The sequence below is a fragment of the Emys orbicularis genome, chromosome 6 (genome assembly GCF_028017835.1).
Source record: "Emys orbicularis isolate rEmyOrb1 chromosome 6, rEmyOrb1.hap1, whole genome shotgun sequence".
In the NCBI taxonomy this organism is placed as follows: domain Eukaryota; kingdom Metazoa; phylum Chordata; order Testudines; family Emydidae; genus Emys; species Emys orbicularis.
In genome coordinates, this window is record NC_088688.1 from 124,454,165 (window position 1) to 124,473,091 (window position 18,927).

Sequence of the window (18,927 nt, forward strand, 5' to 3'; positions counted from 1 at the left end):
GGGGCTTTCCCTACACAAGCGGCGGAACAAGTTTGGGAACCACTGCTCTAGAAAGTATTCAGTTAGAATAAGGATTCTTCCTATATTATACTATAATAAGAATTCTTCCTCCTTGCCTTTAGATAGTAAGTTTTCCATAGAAATATGCCCCCCATGTAGCCCCAAGTCTGAGGTAATACCCAGGAACTCCCCAAGAGAAAGAGAGGGGTTCTTAAAGGAATGTGTTTCTCATCATAAAAGCTTTCCGGAGAGAAATACCTAAATAACAGAACACCAGGGAGTGACAGACCCTCGGTTACAAATTCTCCCACCTACTGAACAACAAATAAATACATAAAACAAATGAAAAAAGGTGTTCTCCATTGGGGAATAACAGATGTTCAGTGCAGGACAGGGGGAGGCGGGTAGCAAAGGCTGGTTTCCAATGCTGTGTTTTCAAACGCTTTTTATCCTCATGCCAAAGATTACAGAGCCCCTGGAAAGGATACGTCTCTTGGGCCAAATTGCCAGTAAGAGTCATTAAAAAGACACTGGGTTCTGTGTTTGTGCTTGACAGAATATAGCTCTGTGTTCACACCCTACACACGATTGTTATGTTTGTACAAGGTACGCCTTGTGAGGGGTCATTTGAAATCTCAGAACTGGCTGATCAGTAATACCATGGCAAAGGGCACATAGCAACACAATAGGTAAAGTTATGAGCATAACCTGAAATCATGACTGAAGTATGTTTCCCAGATAAGTCTGGGGAGTGGCTAAACCGTTCCTCGGAGACAAAGGGCAAAGTGACACCTCAGCCAGGTGTCAACAAGGCTGATGGACCAATACCTGCTCAATGGTCACTCTTTGGCAAGGATCATAGAATCATAGAATATCAGGGTTGGAAGGGACCTCAGGAGGTCATCTAGTCCAACCCCCTGCTCAAAGCAGGACCAATCTCCAACTAAATCATTCCAGCCAGGGCTTTGTCAAGCCGGACCTTAAAAACCTCTAAGGAAGGAGATTCCACCACCTCCCTAGGTAACCCATTCCAGTGCTTCACCAGCCTACTAGAGAAAAAGTTTTTCCTAATATCCAACCTAAACCTCCCCCACTGCAACTTGAGACCATTACTCCTTGTTCTGTCATCTGCTACCACTGAGAACAGTCTAGATCCATCCTCTTTGGAACCCCCTTTCAGGTAGTTGAAAGCAGCTATCAAATCTCCCCTCATTCTTCTCTTCTGCAGACTAAACAATCCCAGTTCCCTCAGCCTCTCCTCATAAGTCATGTGCTCCAGCCCCCTAATCATTTTTGTTGCCCTCCGCTGGACTCTTTCCAATTTTTCCACATCCTTCTTGTAGTGTGGGGCCCAAAACTGGACACAGTACTCCAGATGAGGCCTCACCAATGTCGAATAGAGGGGAATGATCACGTCCCTCGATGGGGATGGGGGTGGGGGACCAAAATTACATCTTTGCAAAGAAACAGACATGCTTCTCAAAGAGAGGACAGGACTATAAAAAGAAGGGGCAGACACCCCAAGACACCCACCTCTCTCTCCCTGTCGCTGGCATCACACCTAGAAAGACAAAGGAAAGCAGATGCTGGAGTCGGGGTGAGGGCTCCTGACCTGAAGAGTTTGTTCAGTGACCTTGCTGGAAATAGGTGGTGAGGAATTTTGCTTGAAACTAATACCGTTTGTTAAGTTAGATACTAGTAAGTGTTTTATCTTTCGTTTTCTTTTAACCATTTTTTATTTTATGCCTCCTGGCTTGTACTCGCTTAAAATCTCTCTTTGTCATTAATAACCTTGTTTTACTGTTTTATCAATTCCAGTGTGTTTAAGCTGGAGTGTCTGGGTAACGCTATTTAAAATAATAACCTGGCATATTATTCCCTTAAAGGAATAAGGGACTCAATATATGCGTACTGTCCGGGAGAGCGCTGGGCATTACAGGACATACGTTTCTGGAGGAAAATCTGGGACTGGGCGTGTGTTGGTGTCACCCTGTGGTGATCTTTAAGGCTGGTAGGAGCCAAGGTGTCACAGTGCTTACACCTTTTCGCAGCATTTCTCTCACCTTTTCAAACTGCAGAAAACTAAAAGTAGGGCAGGACCATGTGCAGCGAAGAAAAAACAGGAGAGCAGCATAAAGGCAAACTAGATCCATTAGAACTAGAGAACATTGCAAGCAGCAGCCAGAAAGGCAAAATTAGGTACAGGCAACACAGGCATGTGCCTGGGGGTCTGGCTACTGGAGTCAAGTGATGACATCAGAATGGCAGTTATTTTTAATTTTGTCCCCTAGGCTTCACAGCTACAATGCACCGGAATGCTCTTCCTGAGCCATGATGTATATTGCTCAGTATATGATGAGCCACATGGCCATGGGGCACCATGGGAGAAGTAGTCTGGCTTAGGAGCCCAGCATGTAGAGAACTGGGCCACCATGCATCCAAACTAGGGTTGTCGGTTTTGGTTGGACATATTCCTGGAGGTCTCCTCACATGACATAATCTTTAATTCCTGGAGACTTTAGGACAATCCTGGATGATTGGCAACCCTAGACCAAACTACAATTCCAAAGAAAGATGATGGTAGCATCTCCAAATTGTCAACTGAATTTCTCTGTTTTCAGGCATTAGGTTTTTGGACAAGTCATCAACATTTTCTGTGGAAAGCAAACACTTTTCATGAACATTTTTTTGTCAAAATCCCATTTTTTTTTTGTCAAAAAAATTGTTTCCACAGGTAATGTTTGACCAGCCCTGGTTGTTCAAAATAAAATGGTGCTTTTCCAATCGCAACCCCACCCCTTTCCCCAGCAAAAGACTCCAACGTCAGGATCTTCAGAATGGTCTACCACTTAAAAGGACTTGTAACCGGGGGGTGACCCAAGAAGTGTTTTGTCATTTATGGGGGTTGAAACCCCAGTTCCTCATTCCAGGATAATTTGCAAAATATTGCACTGTGCGTGTTTGGTGGGGAAAGGGGGAGAGGACCATGGGCCACTATTTTATGCAAAAAAAGCTTCAGGTCAGGAAATGACACATCTCAGCTATTTCAGAATAGGGGAGAGGCCGCAGGGATGTGTCAAGAAGAATTTTGACCCAAGAAGAATTTTGCTCTTAAATAATGAATTCGTAATAAAATTGTAACAAATTAACCATGCTTCCTGTGAAATTTCTAAAAAGGTTTTAAACTAATGACTTCTTTCAAATGTTTGGTCTGTGAATAAGGAACTGGGACAAGGCAAATGACTTCAGCCTTGTGTGTTAGTTCCTTTTAAAATCCAGTTAGCCCTTCATTGCTCTTGATTTGTGATGTTCTAGAGCAGCGGTTCTCAAACTTTTGTACTGGTGGCCCCTTTCACATGGCAAGCCTGTGTGTGCGACCCCTCCCCCCATAAATTAAAAACATTTTAATATATTTAACACCATTATAAATGCTGGAGGCAAAGCGGGGTTTGGGGTGGAGGCTGACAGCTCACGACCCCCCAGGTAATAACCTCGTGACCCTGAGGGGACCTGACCCCCCATTTGAGAACCCCTGTTCTAGAGGTCATAGGGGTGCCACATTGTTATTCACTCCTCCACTAGGTGGAGGCACTGTGCACTGAGAATCCAGTTTCGCTCTTTGACCAGTAATCTAGGGCCTGACACAGGCCATCAGCCCAGAAGCAGGAAGAATGGCCCTGGTGTGACCGCCACAGGGGAGGGAGGAGAAAATAGACTGTACCATGCTGGGGGATCAGAGTGCTCCAGGAGGAAGTTACACAGATGTGCCTGTGCAGTCTGAACCCACGGATGTGTTAGCATTCCTGCAGCCAATGGCCAGTTGCGATGGAACGCAGATACTGCCCCACCAGCCCAGAGGACATTGACCGTGATGTTTGTGCGTCCTGCTGCCGGCATTGTCTCCAGCCCCAAATTATTGTTGCGGCTCTTCTCTGCATCCTTTCCAATTCTTCAGCTTCATTTTTAAAATGCACACACCAGACCTGTACCCAGTATTCCAGCATCAGCCTCACCAATGCCATACACAGAGGTAAAAATCACCTTCCTACTCACCACTCTCCGTCCTGCATCACATCCAAGGAGGCAGATCTACAACCCAAACCTTCTCCGAGTCGCTGCTTTCCAGGGCAGTGCCCCATTCTGTACAGATGTCCTGTATCCCTTATTGTTAGATCTATAACTTTGCATTTGGCTGTCTGACTGCCCTGTCCTCATCATTTATCACTCTGCTACTCTGTGTCATCTGCAAATTTTATCAGCAGTGATTTTATTTACTCTGAGATCACAGATGAAATACTGAAGTGTTGGGCCCCCACTGACGACTACTTGTTGAGATCAGTCACCTGGCCAGTTCTTAATCCATATAGCATGTGCTTTGATATGATATAGCACTAATTTTAATCAGAATCTCCTACACTACAAACTCATTTTACTGTAATCTGTGGTAATCTACAGTTACCTGTATCAACGAAACTCATAATCTCATCGAAGAATGAAATCAGGTTTGTCTGACAAGTCCTATTTTCCATAAAATTATGTTGACTGGCATTAACAGTATTTCTATCCTTTAGTTATCAATTGACTCTATATCAGCTTTTCCATTATTTCACCCAGGATTGCTATCAGGTTAATAGGCCTATAGTTACCCAGATAGCAGGACATGGTTGTGCAGGGACTTCGCTCTAAGAGACCCACAGGGTCAGATTTTCAAATGTATTTAGACTCTAGTGGGATTTTCAGAAAAATCTGGCTCAGTGGTCTCAGGACACTCAGTTGAATTCCTGACTCACCTTTCTGGGTCCAGTGGCAGCTCAACTCATCATTGTGAGCTAACAGATGGTATAACCTGGCTGTTGCTAATCTGGTCCAACTGCAGGAACCCACTTGAGGCTCGACTTGGAAAAAGTCGCCCTGCTGCGAGGAAATGCCCAAGGAAAACCAGTTTGCTAAGCTACATTTTCTTCCTTCTAGCCTCCTAGGATCAGCAATTTATTTTCTGTGCTAGAAAAAGACCCGACAGCAAGGGACCCCCACCAGAGACGGGTGGGCAGGCGGTTTGGTTTTAGGAAGGTGCGCAAGACTAGGAAGCATCAGGTATTATGGTGATGGGGAAGCTATGTCACAGCCAGAGATGGGCAAATGGCATGCATAAGTAAGCTTTACTGAATAATTTGGAACAACAAACTACATTTGAGGAAAGTGTAACTCAGACCAGAGGCTGCCTGATCTAATCAACAGAGCACTAGACTGGAGCACAGGAGATGTGAGTTCTAACCCCAGCTCTGCCACTCACTGTCTGGGTGACTTCCCTTCTTTGTGCCACTATTTCCCCATCTACCTTTTATCTGTCTTGTCTATTTCAACTGTAAACTTTTCAGGGCAGGAACAGTCTCCTACTTAGAAGGTACGAGCACGGCATTTCCTATCCCCTTCCTCATTCTTGCCATCGTCTATGCTTTTCCCAATCCCCACACGCACCTCACCCACCCCCACTCCATACATGACCAACACTTTTGTAGAAGAAGACATTGGTGAGAGGATGGGAGTAAAAAGATCCCACGAGCCTTTTAGGTAAACTGATTTTATTAAAAAATAAAGCAATAGAACGGTGCCTGAAATCACAGACTTGTTATTCCATTTTATTTCAACAACAAAAAAATAAATCAATCAACTGGATTCAAGTTAACAGCTTCCTAGATGGAGTTTAGGGATCCAAACAACTTCATTTTTCACACAGACAGGTTCAGTAAGATTGACAGCCATAGCACTGTGGTATTTTAGAGGTAGCTCCAGAACAAAGAAATCTGTTTGCACTTAATTTCTTACAAAAATGGAATATGATGCAATTTCTGGACACAAGACAAGGGCTGTACCAGCACAAACAGAGATATATGCCGCCACATGTGAGCATTACATGACTTGAAGTTAATCAATAGGACAATAACCATTTTCCATACTTCCAGCTAGGCCATTGCTCTCACAAAGTCAAATATGCTTAAATGAAATTTTTAGATCCATTCGGTATGTGGTCTGCCTTTTGCACCTTGTTTATTAACAGAGAAAAGCAGCCACAATCCTTTTTGTGTTTCCATGTATCCAGTCTTTGCAGTTCTTCTGTATTCATATACTATCCAATTTCTTTAAGATGTATGGAGCTGAAAAAGAACATACAACCAAGATATAGATTTTTAGTTCAATTAAACAGGATTAGAAGTTGTTTTAGGCATACAATTTGCTCTGCCTATACCTTAATGCAGGGGTCGGCAACCTTCCAGAAGTGGTGTGCCAAGTCTTCATTTATTCACTCGAATTTAAGATTTCGCGTGCCAGTGATACATTTTAACATTTTTAGAAGGTCTTTTTCTATAAGTCTATAAGATAACTAAACTATTGTTGTATGTAAAGTAAATAAGGGTTTTAAAATGTTTAAGAAGCTTCATTTCAAATTAAATTAAAATGCAGAGCCCCCCGGACCGGTGGCCAGGACCCGGGCAGTGTGAGTGCCACTGAAAATCAGCTCACGTGCGACACGCATGCCATTGGTTGCCTACCCCTGCCTTAATGGCTTGAGGACCTACAGAAGTACAAGTTCAGTGTTACAGGCACTGCTTCTAACTTCACATCGTAACCAGCTGAGTGAAATGTTGACTTTGGAGACAGAACTACGGTGAGAGAACACGGAATTTAAGAGGCTACTCGGAGGTCTGAAAGCCAAAGAGATGCACCAGGAGAAAGTCAACCCCTGGCAAGTGTATTGCGAGAGCTGTGGGGTAGAGATCCCTGAGAAGGACCCTTAGAAAACGAACATGAGCAGACCCACGTCTGTGTTGGGACCAGCTAACAACTCGCTGCAGCCACAGGCTCCAACCCCCTTAGCACGGCGCAGCCTCGGGGAGATCGACTGAATTCCTTCCTTTGTTCGGGCTCTGAAACTTCCCACCTGATCTGCGAATGCGACGAGCCGGGAGACTTTCCCCACGCCTCGTTTTCGCTACAGACTCGCGTGTCCTTCGCTGGGGTCCGGTCTGGCCCGCACAAGGCAGCGTGTACTTTTTGCGGGGGGGGCGATTGCATAGCCGGTTGCACGCTACAGGGTGCAGCTGGCCGCGGGGGTGTCTGGGCTGCGATCAGCGGGGGCCCCGGCTAGCAGCCGCCCCGCCCGAGCTACCCCCAGCCCAGCCCCCTCCCGCCCCGGCGAGCCCCGGGGGTTCGCTGCTCCTGCCGGCTCCGCGCTGCGCCCCACGGGCGGGCACGGCACGTGCTGAGCGGGCCCCGGGGTGGAGGGGGAGCAGCGCGCGCCCACGTGGGGCGGGCGGCTCGTGGCGAGGCCCTGGGGGAGGGGGAGGGCCAGCGCGCGCCCCGCCCGTCACTCACTGATCCGCAGCAGCGCCACGTAGAGGAGGAAGGTGCGGACCGAGCTGAAAACATCCTGCCGCATCTTCCGCTTCAGCTCCTCCGGGTCCATCTTGGGGCCGGGCCCCGGCCCCAACCCCTCGATCCGGAACATGGCGGCGGCCAGGCTGCTCGGACTCCGCGGCCGGGACTGCGGCGGGCGCTGCTGCCCCGCTCCGCCTTCTGGCCCCGCCCGCGCTACGGCGCCTCAGCAGGGACACGCGTTGTCACAACCTCCTCCCCGCCACTCTGCGCAGGTGCATAGGGGAGCACGACAGGAAGGGAGCGAGTCACGTGACTACGGAGCGGCGTGGCGGCCCCCCCTCTTCCGCAGGCGTTGCTCCCCTTAGCCATCGCCGGAGCATGCGCGTTAGCCGCACTGAAGCCAGCTGCCCTCATCTGTGGGGTGGGGCAGGAGAATCCCCCGCCCCCCTGAGCCATAACAATTTTATATTCAACAACAAACACTTTGTCCAAACCATGGGTACTAGGATGGGTCCCTAATGTACCCACCTCTTCATGGACACTTTGCAGAAGAATTTCTGGACAAATACATCATAAAATCAATGATATACCTGAGATACATCAATGGTATTTTCATCCTCTGGAAAGACACCTAAACTCCCTCACAGATTTCCACCACAACTTCAGCAAACACCACCCATCCATCAAACTGTCTTCAGAAAACTCGTGCACCCGCATCAACTTCCTGGACCGCACAATCAGTTTCAACAGTTGAAGCCTACAGACAACTCGATATAAGAAACCCATGGATCGTCACTTACTAGGATGAGCAGAAGTCCCAATTTTATAGGGACAGTCCCAATACTTGGGGCTTTGTCTTATATAGGTGCCTATTACCCCCTACCCCCGTCCCAATTTTTCACGCTTGCTGTCTGGTCACCCTAACACTTATCTCCACAGATCCAGTAACCACCTGAAACACACCCAGAAATCTGTTAGGTATAAGCAGGCACACAGACACCACAGAATATGCTCTGAGGAGAAAGTTCAGGATATGAACCTTAGCACACCTTAAAACCTCCTTCACCAAACAAGGGCGCTCCACCAGAAAAAAAGATTGCATCATGGAACGGGCCACCTAAATACCCCAAGAAAACCTGCTTCAATAGGAAAAAAAAAAAAAACCTCCAGCTACACACCCATAGTTGTCACCTACCACCCCACACTGGAATCCATATGGGGTATCTTCAAATAGTTCCAACCCATACTTGATGGGGACCATATCCTGAAATAAATCTTTCCCGAATTCCCTCTTCTGGCCTTCAAACAACTCCTCAACCTGTTCAAGCTCATCATTAGAAGCAACCTCCCCACAAATCTGGACCCACCAACTCAAAGCAGTACCAGATCCTGCCATAATAACAGATGCAAAACCTGCAGACATATCTCCACTGCTATGCCCGTTACTCAATGAGGGGGGAAAGACAATAACAGAAAATGTGGAAATGGCAGAGGTGCTTAATGACTTCTTTGTTTCGGTTTTCAACATGAAGGTTGGTGGCGATTAGACGTCTAACATAGTGAATGCCAGTGAAAATGAGGTAGGCTCAGAGTCTAAAATAGAGAAAGAACAAGTCAAAAATTACTTAGACAAGTAGGATGTCTTTACATCACCAGGGCCTGATGAAATGCATCCTAGAATACTCAAGGAGCTGACTGAGGAGATATCTGAGCAATTAGCAATTATCTTTGAAAAGTCATGGAAGACGGGAGAGATTCCAGAAGACTGGAAAAGGGCAAATATAGTGCCCATATATAAAAAGGGAAATAAGGACAACCTGGGGAACTACAGACCAGTCAGCTTAACTTCTGTACCTGGAAAGATACTGGAGCAAATAATTAAGCGATCAATTTGCAAACACCTAGAAGATAATGAGGTGATAAGTAACAGTCAGCATGGATTTGTCAAGAAAAAATCGTGTCAAACCAACCTGATAGGCAGTGAGAGAACACTTTTCCCAGTATCTGACCTCTCAGTCCTCATCCTCAAAGGAAACCTGCACAACAAAAGATGAGCCTGGAAGCTTAAATTCAGAACTTTGCTAGGCACAAAAAATCATGGTCTTAACAAAGTAACTGGATTTGTGGCTTACTGCAACAATCTGTAACCCACTTTTGTCCTATGACTGCAGAGGTGTTAACAGGCCGCTCTACCTTGAATGGTCTCTTAGGCCTTGGCTACACTGGCGCTGTACAGCGCTGCAACTTACTGCGCTCAGGGGTGTGAAAACGCCCCCCCCCCCGAGCACAGCGAGTACAGCGCTGTAAAGCGCCAGTGTAATCAGAGCCTGCAGTGCTGCACGCTCGCTCGCAGTGCTGCAAGCTGTTCCCCTCGGAGAAGTGGAGTACATACAGCGCTGCGAGAGAGCTCTTGCAGCACTGGCGGCGCAACTACACTCGCGCTTCACAGCGGCAGCGCTGGGAAGTCCCGAGTGTAGCCAAGGCCTTAGAGCAGTGGTTCTCAGCCAGGGGTATGCGTACCCCTGGGGGTATGCAGAGGTCTTCCAGGGGGTACATCAAGTCATCTAGATATTTGCCTAGTTTTACAACAGGCTACATAAAAGCACTAGTGAAGTCAGTACAAACTAAAATTTCATACAGACAGTGACTTGTTTATCCTGCTCTATATACTATCCACTGAAATATAAGTACAATATTTATATTCCAATCGATTTATTTTAAAAGTATGTGATACAAATTAGAAAGTAAGCAATTTTTCAGAATTAGTGTTCTGGGACACTTTTGTATTTTTATGTCTGATTTTGTAAGCAAGTCGTTTTGAAGTGAGGTGAAACTTGGGGTATGCAAGACAAATCAGACTCCCGACAGGGGTGTACATTAGTTTGGAAATGTTGAAAACCACTGTCTTACAGTATGTGTTAACTACTTATGCTAAACAATCTGTTCCACATTATATCTAGCTGTGATGCTTGGAGCACCTTTCCCAGACCTGAAGAAGAGCTCTGTGTAAACTCAAAAGCTTGTCTCTTTCATCAACAGAAATTGGTGGGTGAGGTAATATTGTTTATTGGACCTTGTCTTTCTGATAGTCCAAGTGTCTCCTTCCTATTCCCATTGTATTAAGCTCATCCGTGAGCCCATGGCAGCTTCTCTGCCCACCTTGAGAAATAAGAATAGCAGTAAGAAGTGCTAACTAGCGAAGTGGAGCACAAGTACTTTTCACGGAGGATGACGAGTAACAGGGGCTGGACACTCAGGGAGATGTTTGAGGGCTGAAGTGGGCCTATCACTAGCCTGCAGAGTGACAACAGGCTCTGCAAGGCCTAGAGGACAGGGCTTGTGTTGCGCGTGGCCGGTGGAGTTGGGGAGCTGACTCCCGGCAGGCACAGACAAGGCTCCCTCATGCTAACGGTAGGGTGTAGTGATGCGACTCACAAACCTGGGTACCCACAGGAAGCATCACACTATCAACTAGAAAACATGAGTGAGAGAAGGTGAATAAAAGACGTGGAAAAGGACAGGAGGGAAAACAGGCACACGAGGTTGGGCGACTCCATTACCCAGGAGGCTCCAACAATAATCAGCTGGGAGTCACTTGTCTCTTGGTGATCCTAGTAACTACTCCTTTAGCAGTCAGAAAGTGGGTGTCACCAGCACCCACCCCAGGGCCACTCATCAGATATGGGCCTCTAGATTGTATGGCTGGCTGTGCAGTGTGGCAGAAGGCCTGGGTGTTACCTCACCAAAGCAGCCTGTCTTTGAAGGGTGCACTAACATGATTAATTAATCGTTTGTCATGTGTGGGTTCTGGCCTAAAGGCAGCAGCTCTGTCCTACTGAATTCAATATCCATCTTCATTCTTAAGATGAAATCAATAGAGGTGGTGGCTTCTTCTGTCTAATTAGCTCCGTGTTCCATCCCATGGAGGATCACAGTCAGCTCTGGAGTGGATTCAAGGCAGTAATTCACCTCAGGGGCACAAGCAGTGTTCTCTTTGCTTATGATATCAGCAGTTTTCACAGAGCCTAGAGAGTAAATTCAGCTGCATGTTCACACCGGTGCAATTAGTTGTTATCTATTATTCATTCTCACTCCTTGGGCTGGCAGGGCCTGGGAATGCTGCAGAGGCAGAACACTGAGCCCCAGGGAGTTAGGGGAACATATCACTTCTCCAGTGGATGCATCAGATCATATTCAGAGGGGGCTGCCTCTTCTGCTTAATTGGAAGTGTGGGTCAACATGGCACTGAGCTGTTTGGGGAGTGGGCAAATGGGATCTTGGGGGGAGACTCCTTTTCTTTGGACTAAATATGACATTTGAATATTTCATTTTTAAACTCCTTAAATTATTTTATGGCCTAGTGGTCAGAGCACTAGATTGTCACACAGGAGGCCTGAGGTCTCTTCCCAGCTCTGCTACTGGCCAGCTGGGTGACCTTGCACAAATCACTTCACCTGTCGCAGCCTCAGTTTCCCCCTCTGTAAAATGGGGATAATGATACCTCCTTTGGGAAATGCTTTGAGATCTACTGATGAAAAGTGCTATAGAACAGCTAAGGATATTATTATTTATTATGTTTCCCTTTGTAGCCCGATCCTTTAGTGGTTATTGATTATTGATTTCCAATTGATACTAATTTAAAGAACTGGGAGATTGTAGGATTCTAGTCTAAGAATCAGGCACAATAAAAACCAAGGTGATCTCGTTCAATATCTGGTTGGGAACTCCGATGTGTAGAACGAAGACACGCTGAGGGCAAAGCAACTTTTATTAACACAACTTTATAACAACTTTTATTAACACAATTAGAAAAGACACAAAAGCACCAAATCACATAAAAAGAGCAAAAATAGAATTCAGGTGATGTCTCGTACTGTTCCTCACACAGATTCACAGATACTCACATCCTTTCTTAGGGATATGGCTGTCATGGACAAAGAACCTGCTCTGTCCCTGGCATGTTGACGAGTCTGATGGTCCAGATCCAGATCAACCAACAACAACCCCCTTTACATGGTGGTCTGGCCTATTATGGGTCCTAGGGGCTGTCATGAATATTCATTCAAATGCCCAGCCTCCCTTGTCCGTATCCAACTTCCTCACCCTAATAACGTTGGGGTGCCTTTTATCCCATAGGTTAGTATATTAATGACTTTAGCTTATTACCACATACGTCAATTTGTTGCCAGGGCAAATTCGTGGTTAAGCATCTGCCAACAATCTATCCTAAAATATCCAAGCCTGGTATCAGTTCAGTGTTCCTGCCGTTAGCTGGTATCATTACGGGCAAACTGCCCCCTTAAGCACGCTATTCCAAGTTCCCCCAAAGTCAAGGTAACAGTGGAGCCATTTATCTATGCCAAAGTTCACAAGCCTCAAAGCCTTATGCTAATGTATGCTAATTGCTTAAGCAAATGTTTTACGGGACACAGGCCTGTAGGTTCCTTGCATCACTGCCAAGCAGACTAAAATGCTAAAGCTAGCTCGATCCGCTGTACCTTTTAGGTGAGATTGGTGAAAGGCTGCTACGGTTGTGCTGGAAAGTGACCTACATCCAGCTTCTTCCAGAGCAAAGTCTTTCAATGCTGGGGGTTTTTTTAGTTCAATGCTGCCGATTTTCACCATCTACAATGCATAACTGCTGTAAAGAATGACCTTACATTTCCTTCCCATCACTGGTCTCAGCTATTGCATGACCCTGAACGGATCTTGTATAAGCAAGGAGGGGGAAAGATTCCTGGGTTGTTGTTTTTTTCCTCTGGCTAATTTAATATATAAAATTATGTTGTAACTTAGTTTGCTGCTAGAGGAAATAGATACTGATGTCGCAAAGTGCTCTGTAACCAGTGCAGTCCCTAAACAGCGCTTTGGGGTCCATTTCATTGCTAGACAAGCAGTACAACTGCTACAGAGTTGCAGGCACTGAAGCATGGACCAGTTTTAGCCCTAATGAAAGGTACAGCTCCCAGTGACTTCAATAGGAGATGCATCTGCTTCAGTGCTGAATTTAGATCATGCTGTATATAGCCTCTGTGGGTCCTAATCCATTTTTACAACAAATACCCACAGCCACATATATTAATTTATGGTGCATGTTGTTATAGAAAGTGCCTGAAATAAGCAATGGGCTATTTCATTTTTAGCCACAGATTGGAGAAGCTGCATGCCTTTAGTCCCCCTATCCCAACCCCATACCTCGTTCCTTTTCCCTCCCCTGGCCAGCAGCAGAGCCGCCAGGCAGAGAACACAGAGCCACACAGGAGATATAGTTTTGCAAGAAAAAGAAACACCTGAATTTTTCAATGTTGGGTCCATGAATTACCCTGCACCAGCACACCCTGCCGATTGGCCAGCCTCGCTCCCAGCCCAAGCTCCCAGAGCACTGGATAAAAGGCCTTCCGCAGACCATCCCTCTTCTCCAGCTGTGAGCTGCTGTGAACAGGCCCCTGGAGTTCTGGTCTCAGAGTTGGTCCCAGGCTCTGTCCCTCTCCTGCCCCACCCCCACATCATTCCCAGGCATCTCTGTGCTGTCCAAAGTCACATCAGGACCAATGGCAGAGGGGGACTGAAGAACAGAGCAGGTCTGCCTCCCCCCTCAGAGAGCTAGCTGGGGTCCTGTAGCTCCCTCAGACAGACCAGCCCAATGCAGCCTGAATCTAAACTGTCCCCCTCCCCAGGCGCTCCTTTCCTCTGATGTGTGTCAGTGTCACGGGGCTGGACCTGTCAGGGAAGCAGAGGCCCAGCCGACCTGCACCAGGCTCCACTGAAGGAGAGTGGCCTTCAGGCCCATGAGGAGAGTGATACACTAAGTATTTGGTTACCAGTTAATCAAGGCAGGCGCACCTGGGCCTAATGAAAGGCTTAGGAGAGCTCAGCTGGAAAAAGTTCTGGAGGAGAAAGGAAGCTCCGGGAGGGGAGCTCCTAGGGAGCCTGAGCTAGGCCGAAGATCTCCAGGCAGGGAGACCTGGGAGAGGCTCTGGGAGCACAGGGGAAAGGGGGCAGAGCTCTCCAGGCAGGGAGACCTGAGAGAGGCCCCGGGAGAACAGGGGAAAGAGGGCAGAGCTCTCCAGGCAGGGAGACCTGAGAGAGGCCCCGGGAGAACAGGGGAAAGGGGGCAGAGCTCTCCAGGCAGAGAGACCTGGGAGAGGCCCCGGGAGAACAGGTAAAGGGGGCAGAGCTCTCCAGGCAGGAAGACCTGGGGGAGACCCTGGGAGCACAGGGGAAAGGGGGCAGAGCTCTCCAGGCAGGAAGACCTGAGAGAGGCCCGGGGAGAACAGGGGAAAGGGGGCAGAGCTCTCCAGGCAGGAAGACCTGGGGGAGACCCTGGGAGAACAGGGGGAAGGGGGCAGAGCTCTCCAGGCAGGGATACCTGGGAGAGGCCCGGGGAGAACAGGGGAAAGGGGGCAGAGCTCTCCAGGCAGGAAGACCTGAGAGAGGCCCCGGGAGAACAGGGGAAAGGGGGCAGAGCTCTCCAGGCAGGAAGACCTGGGGGAGACCCGGGGAGAACAGGGGAAAGGGGGCAGAGCTCTCCAGGCAGGGAGACCTGGGAGAGGCCCGGGGAGAACAGGGGAAAGGGGGCAGAGGTCTCCAGGCAGGGAGACCTGGGAGAGGCCCCGGGAGAACTGGGGAAAGGGGACAGAGCTCTCCAGGCAGGAAGACCTGGGGGAGACCCTGGGAGAACAGGGGAAAGGGGGCAGAGCTCTCCAGGCAGGAAGACCTGGGGGAGACCCTGGGAGAACAGGGGAAAGGGGGCAGAGCTCTCCAGGCAGGGAGACCTGGGAGAGGCCCGGTGAGCACAGGGGAAAGGGGGCAGAGCTCTCCAGGCATGGAGACCTGGGAGAGGCCCCGGGAGAACAGGGGAAAGGGGGCAGAGCTCTCCAGGCAGGGAGACCTGGGAGAGGCCCCGGGAGAACAGGGGAAAGGGGGCAGAGCTCTCCAGGCAGGGAGACCTGGGAGAGGCCCGGGGAGAACAGGGGAAAGGGGGCAGAGCTCTCCAGGCAGGGAGACCTGGGAGAGGCCCCGGGAGAACAGGGGGAAGGGGGCAGAGCTCTCCAGGCAGAGGGAGCTGCCACTGGAACTCAGAAACTTGTTTGGGGACTTTTAAGTTTTATCTGGGCTCTGAGGGAAAAGCTTGCAAACCCTTGTGCTCCTTTCCAAAGTCTGTTTTAAAGGGGGTTACACTGCTGTAAAGTTGTCTTCTCCTTGACTGGTAGGGTTGTCAAGTTTGGTTGGACATGTTCCTGGAGATTTAATCACATTACATAATCTTTAATTAAAGATTAATCTTTAATTCCTGGAGACTCCAGGCCAATCCTTGAGGATTGGCAACCCTATTGACTGGGCTAAGTGACTTCATTGTTACTTCATTGGGTGGAGGAAACTGAGGCAGGCAACACAGCTGCAAGGGATGCTCGGGTGATGGCGGTGCCCCTTCTACAGTCAGCTGGTCTTGATAAGTCATCAAATCATAGAAATGTCAGGCAGGAAGGGACCTTGGGAGGTTATTGAGTCTAGCTCTCTCCGCTGAGGCAGGGCCAAGTAACCTGGACCTTCCCTGGCAGGGGTTTGTCCAACCTGTTCTTAAAAACCTCCATTAATCAGGATTCCACAACCTCCCTTGGAAGCCTGTTCCCAATATCTGACCAAAATCTCCCTTGCTGCAGAGTAAGCCTGTTACTTCTTGTCCTATCTTCAGTGGACATGGAGAACAGTTGATCTCAATCCTCTATAGACCAGCCCTTAACATATTTGAAGACTATCAGGTCCCCCATCCAACTTGTCTTCTCATGACTAAATATGCCCAAGATTTTTTTAACCTTTCCTCATAGATCAGGTTTTCTAAATCTTTTGTCATTTTTGTTGCTTTCCTCTGGACTCTCTCCAATTTGTTCACATCTTTCCTAAAGTGTGGCGCCCAGACTGGACACAGTTCTCCAGCGGAGGCCTCACTAGTGCTGAGTAGAGCAGGACAATGACCTCCACTGTTTTACATACGACACTCCTGATACTACATCCCAGAATGATATTAGCCTTTTCACAACTGCATCAGATTGACTCATCTGTGATCCACCATAACCCCAGATCCTTTTCAGCAGCACTACCACCTAGCCAGTTTATCCCCCATTTTGTAATTGTGCATTCAACGTTTCCTCCCTAAGTGCAAAGTACTACACTTATCTTTATTGAATGTCATCTTGTTGATTTCAGACCAATTCTCCAATTTGCCAAAGTCATTTGGAATTCTAATCCTGTCTTCTAAAGTGTTTAAAACATCTCCCGGATTGGTGTCTGGGACGCTGGCAGATCAGGTGCCAGCCCTTGCCAAGACTTTAGGCCTCATCCAAGCACTGATCATTTCATTGCTGGAAGCAGTCTGTTTCCTCTCTGTGTTTAATATGGCTAAGATAGGTATTGACTTAGAACAATGTGTTTAGCATTTAGACTTTATGAAATGCTTGTAAGCTGCTGCTTACTTGTAACATCTTTATCACATGCTACACGGTAACATTTACGTTTTTAACAAGTGTTTGCCCTGAAACTGTAAACCCGTCACAGGGATCATCTCCTGCTCACCAGGAAGGCCTATCAAAACTAAATGGGCCATTGTGGGACATCACAATACAAAGACTTTGCTAATTGTCCCCCTGCACACCCATGAAGAGGTGACCTGTAAAAGGGCTCGTCCCATCAGCTGGAAGTCTTTCAAGAAGGTAAAAAAGATAGTGAACAAGAAAAATTGTTGTCTGTTTTGCTGTTTGAACTCTCATGGGGCCGGAGCTATGAAACAGAAGCAGAGTTCCCCAGGGTCAACTTGGGTTAGTCCTAAACGACATTCAGTGCTGACAGATTAGTATGTCTCCATCACCCTTTGGAACCACAGACTGTAACTCATTTAATATAATAAATGGAGCTATACCTATCTCATAGAACTGGAAAGGACCCCAAGAGGTCATTAAGTCCAGCCCCCTGCCTTCACTAGCAGGACCGAGTCTGATTTTGCCCCAGATCCCTAAGTTGCCCCCTCAAGGGCTGAACTCACAACCCTGGGTTTAGCAAGCCAATGCTCAAACCACTGAGCTATCCCTCCTGCTTTAACCTATAAATAACCCTCTTATTTCTTTTTCCTAGTTAATAAACCTCTAATTAGCTTATTACAGGACTGGCTACAGGCGTTGTCTTTGGCATGAGATCTAAGGTGCAAATTGACCTGGGTTAAGTGACTGGTCTCTTGGGACTAGGAGTAACCTGAATATTTTGTGATCTTTGGTGTATAGCAACCAACTATCACTAAGTCCAGCTCACCTGGATGGCAAAACAGACTGGAATGCCCAAGAGGGCTGCCTGAGACGCCAGGGTCAGACAGTTATAGTGTTTCAGGAGTCCACATTTGTTACTGGATTGGTGAAATCTAATCACAGAACATACCACCAGTTTGCGGTGTCTGCCCTGCTTTTTGACAGTCTGCCCTGAGGTTGTGAACCACGCCAGACAGTGTGACAGTGTTGTCTCCAAATTTTATAAGCTTCCTCTCCATTAGCCAAGTCATTAATGAAATATTGAGTAGTCCCAAACCCTAGACTGACCCCTGCAGGACCCCGCTAGATACACCCTCCCAATTTGACAGCAAACCATTGATAACCACTCTTTGAGTATGGTCTTTCAACCAGTTGTGCACCCACCAGAGAGTAATTTCATCTAGACCTGATTTCCCTAGTTTGTTTATGAGAACGTCATGTGGGACTGCATCAAAAGCGTTAATCAGAAAAGTCCCTGAGCCCCAGCTGGGCTTGGTAAATCCATGCTCCCCAGCTGCATTTGCTCCCCCAGCTATGTTACTCTCCTCTGTCTGGTTCCAAAATCCTGCGGAGCTGCAAGGGAAAATTGACTGGGTGCTAGGGCCTCCTCACAACGGTGTTCAGCCCAGGCCAGCGCTCATTGTCATCCCAGAGCCCTGCTGATCTTGTGCTCACCAGCAGCACGATCACAGGATGGCTGCTGTCTGGAAGGCCTGGGGCTGACCACCAAAGTGAGAGGTGATTTGCCCACGATCTCACTGAAGGACAGTTCAAATGTGAACGCAGGTTCCTAGCTGGGGTGTGCGCGTGTGCGTGTGTGCGTGTTAAAAATGGGAAAATCCTCAATTTGAGCTCAATTTAAGTAAAGAAAATGTCTATTAGGATGGGACTTTATATGTTCCAGCCCAGATGCTTATCGGGAGTAAATTTGTATGACTGAATTCTAGAGCACCCCTGAAATTTCTAGTGTAAAAGAGAAACACGGATTAGTTCTTAACACAGGTGGGAGTGGCAGACACTATTGTAACACTATCTAGTCAGGGCCAGCTTCAGGTTTTCTGCCGCCCCAAGCGGCGGAAAAAAAAAAAGCCAATCGGTGGCACTTCGGCAGTAGCTCAATCGCGCCACTCCATTCTTCAGCGCCGGGTCCTTCACTCCCTCTCTTCCTCTTTGGCGGCACTTCGGCGGCAGCTCAAAGAGGAAGAGAGGGACTGGGGGACCCGCCGCCGAATTCCCGCCGAAGACCCGGACGTGC

The 18,927-nt window shown here is 47.8% G+C and overlaps 1 protein-coding gene across 1 annotated transcript; it reads right to left on the reverse strand.

Annotated features, from left to right (window-relative positions):
• Window positions 1-5,609: 5,609 nt before the first annotated feature.
• Window positions 5,610-7,629, reverse strand: TOMM5 (translocase of outer mitochondrial membrane 5). The gene is made up of 2 exons (XM_065406545.1): window positions 7,375-7,629; window positions 5,610-6,155 (listed from the first exon to the last, which is right to left on the reverse strand). The coding sequence occupies exons 1-2, from the start codon at window positions 7,505-7,507 to the stop codon at window positions 6,121-6,123; spliced, it is 168 nt and encodes a 55-aa protein (XP_065262617.1). The 5' UTR covers window positions 7,508-7,629; the 3' UTR covers window positions 5,610-6,120.
• Between the last annotated feature and the right edge of the window lie 11,298 nt (window positions 7,630-18,927).